The sequence below is a fragment of the Vanessa atalanta genome, chromosome 17 (genome assembly GCF_905147765.1).
Source record: "Vanessa atalanta chromosome 17, ilVanAtal1.2, whole genome shotgun sequence".
NCBI classification, from domain to species: domain Eukaryota; kingdom Metazoa; phylum Arthropoda; class Insecta; order Lepidoptera; family Nymphalidae; genus Vanessa; species Vanessa atalanta.
This window is the reverse complement of record NC_061887.1, coordinates 9,083,583-9,093,632: the sequence shown is the minus strand read 5'-3', so window position 1 is coordinate 9,093,632 and position 10,050 is coordinate 9,083,583. Positions and strand designations below refer to the sequence as shown.

The window sequence follows — 10,050 nt, the reverse complement described above, 5'->3', positions numbered from 1 at the left end:
GTGGGAAGTTAAGTTATATTCCTTGTGTAGTTTTATTTATATAGCCTTAAGTCAACGGATCACTTAACGTTTGCCAATTACAAGTCAAATTTTTCGCTATTAATTATAACAAAAATACAGCAATGATGATGAATGATGTCCCAATCTTGCGAAACTCTACAACGAAACATGAATCCCAAAAATTGTACACACTTTAATTTCTATTTGCTCAAGAGATAACTAGTGCAATTGTGACACTGTTTGTTTGTCAACGAAAATTCTACGTCAATCTAACACAAACGTAGATTTCAACTCACTGTGACAATATGTTACGAAAACTTTACAAATCCAGATGATAATATGACGAAAAACAAAGTTTATTTACAGACGAATTAATTTTTATTTTCGCTCTGTGATACTGGAAATGACAAATGTTTAGATAAGATTTGGTTTTTATTATTATTATTTGTGATAGAGATCTACTGGTACGTACTCGCCTCTTACAGCCCAGGGTGAATTTCGGATTGAAGGTATCACCTTTTATAATTTTGTTTTCTGCCATGAAATGTAGTCGATCAATAAGAATGTTGCCAGCTTTAATACTGCGAAATAATTATGACCACAATCGATAAGACTCTTTCAGCTTCGTTGCGGTACAATAATTTTACAGATGCCAAAATATAACGAATAGTCATCATTCCTTAGATCGCCAATACGACATACTTGGGAAATAAGAAGTTATGTCTCATGTCCGTATAGACATTGGTTGGAACACTTTTTAAATCCGAACACAACCAAACCAAGACCTACCAATAAAATATTCGTATATGCAATTCATCTTTTATGTCTTTTCTTTTATCCGAACAAAAATATATTTATAGATCTTTTATTCATTTTGTATAGAATAAAAACAAATTGCACACTATGTTAAGACAGCAGACACAATTAAATTCATTCAACTTTAATTATTTGCAACATTTTTAAGAGACTTCCAATCAACTGATTGAGCTGAAATTTTCCCCACAAGTATAGTGCCGGTGATAAAATAATCTAATGTACATATACACATCTAATATATGTACATATTTTTGATTTTAGATTATGAAATTTATAATAACTCACGACTATGTTACATATCAAGGATCAAAATAAATTCGATGCTTTAATTTTTTTAATTCAACCCCTAGTTTTTAGTTTGCATCAAATTTATTTGGAAGTTATTCCAATGGGACTGTATAATATTGATGTATTTTAACACGTTTTGAATAATCAATCAAATTAAATATATTATTATTGCTTCTTAAAATGCCAATATTTAAACTCAGAGATGATTTGAACTTAACACATTTGTGTATATCAGGGTATTACCAAAGACAATACAATTATTTCTTTACTATCCTATTTATTCTTATGTAAATATATTTACAGAGGAATCGAGTCTTCCTACCTATTATATGTAAACAAGGTTATGACCCTAGCTAATTGTGTAGATGGCCTTTTGGCGTCAAAAGAACAAATACATTTAATAATAGCATCTATCATAATTCGCAATCAGTGACAGATGAAACTACAGCTATAACTAAAATAAAGCGATAATTTCTATAGTATTTACTGAAATAATATTTGTACTAACAGTGTAAATTGTACGTAACGAGGGATGACAGAACTAAACTCGTGTATGTATGACAAAATTGTTTCTTTTTCGTTGGTTAGGCGATAATCTCTTCCAGATAAACATTCTCAAATGTGTTTTGACATGTTTTTATATGTCGATTTAATTTATGGTACGTATAATAGTGTTAAATAAATAAATGAAAAGCTGTTTTTATTTTGTTTTGTGTATTAAAATAGTTTATATATTTTTTAAATTAATTACGTTTTAAATATAAAAGGAAATAATTATGTAAAATTGACTTTAAAGCCAAGTTTAAGGGTGTTTGTCACGTTTTAAATGTTATATAAATTATAAATTAGCTACATTTGTATCAAATGACATGAGCATATAGTTTAATGTTAAAAATAATTAACACACGGACAAACGAAAGGATAAAATGAAAATGCATAATAAAATTTTACTTTTTTTTATTTATCGTAAAGTAGTTTTCGAAATTATTTTGGTACACGATTACAAAGACTCCGAGGTGGCTTGAACACATATAAAGTCAAAGGAAATCACGGGCAAATTCAGGAGATTCAACACCACTGAGTTTTCATGTGACCGGAGAGAACAGGCGCAAATCCATTGTCTTTATGTACAATGTAGATACCTAACCCTGTGACATATGAAAATTTAGCACCTCGTCTGCGGAATTATGAAATCACAATTACCTTTATCGAGATATCTCGTTTAAGTCTCGTAAGGTCCAATATTTTTTTGTAAATAAATTTTCTGTATAAATAATTGCAATTTAGCAACTCATCAATCATCAAACAGATATTTATTAAGGTATTATCTTTTCACATACCTCAGATGAAATGATACATTGATTTTTTTAAATCTAAAATAAAAAATAAAAAAAAATTCGAAAATGTATTGTACCTCAACGAAGCTGACGGAGTCCTATCTATTGATGTCATTATTATATCGCAATGTCAGAGACGATTTGCACAGGTTAATGCTGGCAACATTCTTATATTGATCGACTAAATTTCTTGGCAAAAAACTAAATTATAATTTTCGACCTCAACACGTAATTCAACCAGGGCTCTCAGAATGCAGCGCTCTTATAAGCTGGGCATCAGACCAACGAGACAATAAAGCATAAGGTTTTATGAATAATAAGTTATGAAAGGAATAAATATGACGGAAAAACTTTTAAATGAATACGTAACTTGTCGTCACGACAGTGCACGTCGCTTGAATTTTTATTATTTCAAAAAATATATCTGTTTCCACAGTTTTTAAACGCATCATGCATGTTATTTTTCAAGCTATACCGACCTCTTTTGGCGCGCTATGAAAAAATGATGAAAGTTAATTTTTATGTTGCGCGCGCACAGGATGACATGGAATCTACATGATGAAGTTGCTCGCCAAGCCGCCAATTAAATGTCAAGTCGCTCGACATAGACAACTTCACACCTTATATTATTTTACAATTTTTAGTTAGTTTCAATTTGTGAGTGTTATAGTACTCGTGCAATTAGAATAAATTAAATTTATCCTACTGATAATTATTGTATTTTTATTAATAAGTAGATAATTTTAATGTAATTAATTATTTGCTTGAAACTTAAAAACTATTTTTAATTAAGATTAATCTCCTAACACGCGTACAGGCTACTTTTAAAAAAAATATTGTATTTTTTTTTTGTAAATATCATTGTGACTAGCATAGTTTGGAATACATATTTATTTTTAAAATGTACTGGAAATTAATTTTGTACGTACAATACATAAATATACACGTGTATATGTATAAATTTATCTTCTCCTGGCTGACTGACTGATTACCAAGAAAGAACAAATTTACCGAAGTCAGCTTATAAATAAATATAAAACATATTTGTATCGGGATTACAAGAATTTCCGATTGTCAGTAAAAATCCTATAAACAAATTCGTCGCATCATCGGTTGTTTAAAGTCTAAAGTTGTAAGTACTGGTATATACCAGTACTTACAACATTTCATAAATATGAACCAGATACCTATAGTGTTGCGACAATCGACATGTTATTGCTCCTGTAATTAATAAAGATAGTGTAATTTTTTTTCTTTTATGTGAAAACGATGGATTACTATTATTATTTAAAGCCAGCCATTACCAATTCCAATTAACGGAAGAACGAGGTCTAATTAGCTTAAAACCTTCTCAGAAAGAACCTTTCATTAGTTGCTGCCAAATTTTACAGCCTTTTACTAAATAAGTATAAAGTATTAGTATAACACCATTTTATAACAAAGTCGTATTTATTGACGCAAATATATCCCAATGCGATTTGGTATGGTAACACCATCAACTTTATAGAGAACTAAATTAGCTAATCTACTAGCTGACCTGTTTCATTACTGATCATGTATTGCGGCCCCAAATACCAATGCTACCATACCCAGTTGTCCGCTATGAGATTCCTGCGCAAGTCACCTTCCTGTCTCGTAATCAGTGTGAATAACAAAATTCGACAATAAGTATTGCAAGTCAAATAATTTTATTTTACCTTCATCACGGACACGATAAATTAAAACCTATGTGTTTATAACTAGTGGTAGAATTTTGAAATGTTTGAATAGACACCACTCACTTTTACTTATTCTACTTCAAACATCAATACTAGTGATGGGATGAATGGACACTAGGAATATACCCACATAATGAATCCCAAGTTCGGCGTCGTAATCTATACTAATATTATAAATGCGAAAGTAACTTTCTCTCTGTTGCTGTTTCACTGTCAAACCACTGAAACTAATTTGATGAAATTCAAGTAGGCTCATAAAAGCACATTTGAATCATCTTTTTACAGAGTTGAATTTAATGTAGAATGCATTTTAATGCCAACACTATACGACTAACTCCTGCGTAGGTGACAACTTGCTAAAAAAAATACAGTTGTACATTACAAAAAAAATTGTAAAATTGCTCATAATTGTTATAAGACGACTCGACTCAATTCAGAATTATTGTACTATCACGATTAGTGGCAACACTCGTAACCAAGCTATATTGTAACGCAACGTTACTTATTATACCGACAAACATCGATACTTTATTTTTGTTTTGGGATAATGTAGACGCAAGCAGTGTAAGATATTGGATCCCAAGTTCAAAGCCGATGCAGATGCCCGTAATGTAAGGTATCCTGACCGATATTTTAAATACGTAGGAGAGTTTGTTTGTTACGATTTCACGTCTTGTCTGATCACCTGTTCATCATGAAATTTTCAGAAGTCAGAAAAGAAAATCCTTTAAAAGCAGACGAAGCTGTAGGGGAAACCCATGATATATACTAATTATAAACCGCGGTTTCACTCACGTTTTAGAGGTTGGTAGTTAGGTGTTCGGCATAAAAAACTGAGCTTATGTCCTTCATTAGGATTCAAAACAGATAGACAAAGTTACTTTCGCATTTATAATAAAATTATTGATACTATTGCACTGGCCCATTTTCTCGTAAAAAAGAACGTCAAAGCGTTTCAGAAATATGTTACCATCACAATCAGTGGTAACCCTAGTCAGTTAGCTACAATGTAACACGAGTAATAACAAAATTAGCCGCGTAAAACAAACTTCATACAAGTGCAAATCTTTTGCAAATATTAACTGATGATATTCAGCGTTAATGATACCGTAACATTGTTTTAAGGCGTAACATGATCGCTATGTATTTGTTAAGAAAACATAACACGTTGTAATTCACTGATAAAATATTGTAATTAATTAAAATTTCGAAAGTACTTTAAGGTATAATACAATTAAATTAAAATGATTTAAACTTGTTTACAACAACAATTATTTCAATATCGGTCACACAAAAAAGTAGGTACCTACGTGTTTTGTTAAATAAACTTTTTTTTATTTCATAGATTTTCTCAGATATATGTTCCTCGTCCTTTTTGTGTATTGTTGTTATAGCACTAATATATAACATTTTAGAAAAAATTGAAAGCAAAGAGATTGATTTTTCCGTTGTGATAATAGAGCGTTTTGCGTTCGAGGTGTGGAACACTCGTAACTAATATTATAAAGACGGCAGTTGGTCTGTCTGTTGCGTTACGAAACTACTCGACCCATTATCGCCGAATTTTGTATACTCGTTATCAGTACAGAAAACCACATAGGGTATCTAAGGCCCTGCCACACACACTGCTACAATTTACGCGGGTGATGCCGCAGGCGGTAATTAGTTTGCCATGAGTGATATTCTCATATAGTGTAGAAAGTGGTAATAGCTGTTATATCTAATTTTATTTTGTATTGTATTTTAAAATTAAAATACAATAAAAAAAGGCAGATGGAGCACGCGTAACAGTATTGTGTAGCCACAAAAGCGAATACAAAATTAAAAGCACTTTTGTTACTTCATCCGCTTCATCAGCATGTTGTTTTATAATCGGAGAATTTACTTGGTGGTAGGGCTTTGTGCTAACCCGTCTGGTTAGGTACCACCCACTCATCTGGTATTCTGCCACCAATCAGCAATACTTAGTATTGTTATATAAAGGTTTGAAAGGTGTTTGAGTCAGTGTAACTAAAAGTAGAAGGGAAGTAACATCTTAGTTCCCAAGGGTAGTGGACCATTCGCAAAGTAAGGATTGGTTAATATTTCTTACAGCGCCAAAGTCTTTGGATGGTGGTCACCACTTATCATCAAGAGGTCCATTTGTCCGTGCACCTTCCTATTACAAAAAGTATATTCCTATGTGTAAATTATTTCGTATCATATGCATCAAAAAAATAATCAAAATTTTTAAAGTAACCCGCGACCTTGCCCACGTTGAATTCAATTAATGACGAAAATGCTTCAAGGACTTATATACAATTATCCCCTTCAAAGGGTAAATACAATATGGACAATTTTTTTTGGGTTCAAGCTTGCTTCTTATCAAATTTCAACACAATAAATTCAGTAATTTGACCGTGAAAGCGTAATAGAGAGACAGGCTTAGTTTTTCATTTATAATATTAACATATACCTACTTATCGAATATCCACAGACAATTTTTTTTTTATTATGTATAAAACTGCGTGCTAAAATTTATTGTGCCTAAGATATTGTTACTTTAAAATCAATATCACGAAGCATTCAATTATTATGCAAGCTACAATTCTTAAACTATAATAACAAATTCAATGATTAAAAAATTTTAAAAAACGTACGTAATTTCAGTTAATGCAATGTTATTAAGATATTAATTTGATAATTTAAATCAATAACACTATCTAATGTTCTTAAGCATCACAAAGTGGAAGGCAAGCTGTGTTGTCAATAACAGTTGCTGGCAACAATTCTTTGGAATAACCTTAAACGTCAAATGTTGATACAATTTCGGTGCCTCTCTGTAGAGAGGCCATTATATCTACAGTAATAAATCATGAGACGTTTTTTTTGTAGGTAAAAGAAAGTACTAAATCTATACAATTGATATTAGAGAATGGATCGCATTCCAGAAGTTTTAGAATAGATACCATTATGAAAGAAGTTTGCTTCGCAGTTTCAACGGCTCAAAATTTAGACTATTCAACTGCAAGCGTTCTCATGGTTTTTGTTTATAAATAAGATTACCTGTTTATTATATTAATAGGTATATTAATTTCATTCAACTATTGTTTGCTCTCGATAATGAACTGAATTTCTGAATACATTCGAATAGCTTATAAATCTATTAAATAAAATGCCTGTTTATCTTCTATCGATATATATTTTGTATCTTATATTTAGTAATTACACAAAAATATACTACAATAACATAATAAATACAGCGTGTCCTTTCGCAAAATATTCCTTACTTGAACAGTAACTACTTATTTGCTATCTAATTTTAACGAAATTTTACATAATATTTACAAATCTATGTTTACCTACTTTGTACAAAGAATGACTAGATTTTATTTATACATAGCATCGCAACTTTTTGGTAATATTTATTTCACAGAAAAATCATAAGTGTTTTATATCGTTTGAACTTTGAATTTATAAAATACATTTCAATTGAATAAGACTCTAAAGTTGATATAAAATATCGATACGAATAATCGATTTAAATAAACAATTGTTTTAAATCTAATAAGCATTTTGCAAATCGAATGATTAAAAAATATCATTAATTCAATATTCATTTCCAAAAAGTAGTGACATAAGAATATTCTTGGCACGTTATCTTAACATTATAATTATTTAGCGGACGAAATTCATAATATTTATTTAGTGCTGTCTTTTCCAACACGCTGTTGATATTTCTTCATAAATTTTGAGTAGTCAGATTTTACAGAAATACTTATATAATACGTCGTATCTGGTAACTAACTGCTTTGGTCATTAAGTATATTCCAACCAAAACAACTTCTAACAAAATATACCCGTCGCGAGTTCATATTTACAAATGTTTTATTTAAATGACACTCTCTCCGACCATGTATAAGAAATCGTCCAACACTCGCATATTATAAAATTATAATTCCTTCTTATTTAATCCAAAACTGTGTCAATCGGGACGTTCTAAAAATGATTCTGATTAGAAACGCACCCGTGAAAGAACGTTCATCTCGCCCAGTCGTCCGGTGGCCCGCTGCCCTGCTGCAGCGGCGAGAAGGCACTCCGCCTAGGCTCCGACACGTGACTCTCCTGAGATCCGATTATAGATTCGATTGAGAATCCGTTTCTGGATCTTTTCACTCGAGTATCCGTCATCTCTGGAACACGCGGCGGTAGAGCAACCGGTCTCAGAGCCGCCGGCGGCGGTCGCGGCAGTGTTAACAGTGGTGACGGCTGCAAATAGCACGGCAGGGGCAAAAGAGGAGCGTAAGCCTCTCTGGCGAGCATCGCTACCATCGCGTGAGCGTGCTGCAGTGAGGGCGCTGGTCGCTTATACCTCTTCCGACGGCGCAAGAAACTACCGTTGTCGAACATGTCTTCAGCCAACGGGTCCAACGTCCAATAATTTCCTTTCCCTGGATTGCCGGGCTCGCGAGGGATTTTTATAAAACAGTCGTTAAGACTTAAATTGTGACGGATGGAGTTTTGCCAAGCGGGAAACTTTTCGCGGTAATATGGAAATCTTGTCATAATAAACTCACAGATCCCGCTCAGCGTCAACTTCTTGTGTGGCGACTGCAAGATGGCCATCGTTATCAGTGCAATATAAGAATAGGGCGGCTTAATGAGTTGAGAAGATGACTTCTGCTTCGGCTTCTTCGGGGAACTGGGTTTCGATTCGCTTGGGCTTGACGCTTCGTATCTCTCAGAATCGCTCGACGGAGGCGGTAGATCTGGCGTGTCCTCGTCTACGGATACGTAGGTGTCATCCTGTGGGTATTCCTCGCGGTCGTCACGTAGATAGTGCGGTAGATACAGACGCGGCGGCGGTCGCAAGTCGAGCGGTAGGTCACCCTCGATGATCATGTCGCGGTACTGACTCAAATCGCAGTCTTCCATGCTGTACCGTCACATGTCAGAGGTGCGTTAGGGCGCGTTGCGCGACACTGACTGCAGCGGGCCCTGGCGGCGCGAGGGCCGGCCCGTCAGGCCCCGCCCTGAAGGGGGTCACCCACTCCGCACGTTTACGTTTCAGTAAACACAACAATTGTCGTTATTATTACTGCGGGTCGGAGCTTTGTGCATGAATTTCAGGCCGTTGACTAATAATTATTAGGCTCCCTATCGATTTAACTTTGTTGTGGTATTTATTTTGAGTTGGAGTTGAGTATTTTTATCTCATTGTATAATTTCGTTTCGAATCTTATTTGAATATACTTACCTATAGATTTTTGTGTTAATTTATTTTTTTATTTAAAATAATACACAACATATTTTACAAATAAAATTGTAAGTAGTTAATTTAATTTAATACTTAATATATTCTTATATAACTCTTTTAGACATAACAATAATTGAAAACTATATTTTCAATAAAAAATAATCAACATTAACCTAATATTTAAATAAAAATAATATAAATAGTTCCCATACATACTTGGTTGATAAGTAAACTGAACTATGTTGCCCGTAATTATTTGGTCTAGATGTAACTTTGGCTACAAAAGGTTATAAAAACATGTAAAAAAAGTCGATAAAAATACTAAAAAGCTCCAACAAAACGAGGAAAAGTAACTGTTTACGGAGATACGTATAGAAAGATCCTTTAATCCCACGTTAAAGGACTCTTGCCTATTGAAAAAAATCTCATAAAGCGAATTCTAACACACAATTCAGGTATCTTCGAATAAAATGCGCGTAAAAAATATCTCCTGACGAAACGCCTCGACAATACGCGGCTCTAGAAAACCCTAGTATGTGTTTCCTACCAAAACATTTACCCCTCGGGCGTCGAGGGAAAAGCTACACGTGCGACGGAGACAGCAGACGTGTCGGAAAGAGAGCGTATATATTCGTAACCAATCGTGGAGTGTGCC

The 10,050-nt window shown here is 33.3% G+C and overlaps 1 protein-coding gene across 1 annotated transcript; it reads right to left on the bottom strand.

Moving 5' to 3' along the window:
- Nucleotides 1-7,830: 7,830 nt before the first annotated feature.
- On the bottom strand, nucleotides 7,831-9,094 carry LOC125070496 (forkhead box protein D3-like). Its single transcript, XM_047680388.1, has one exon. It carries the CDS (start codon nucleotides 9,071-9,073, stop codon nucleotides 8,180-8,182), a length of 894 nt encoding a protein of 297 aa, XP_047536344.1. The 5' UTR covers nucleotides 9,074-9,094; the 3' UTR covers nucleotides 7,831-8,179.
- Between the last annotated feature and the right edge of the window lie 956 nt (nucleotides 9,095-10,050).

Coding starts and splice junctions, on each gene's coding strand:
- LOC125070496 (XM_047680388.1), bottom strand. CDS start 9,073: ATGGAAGACTGCGATTTGAGTCAGTACCGCGACATGATCATCGAGGGT.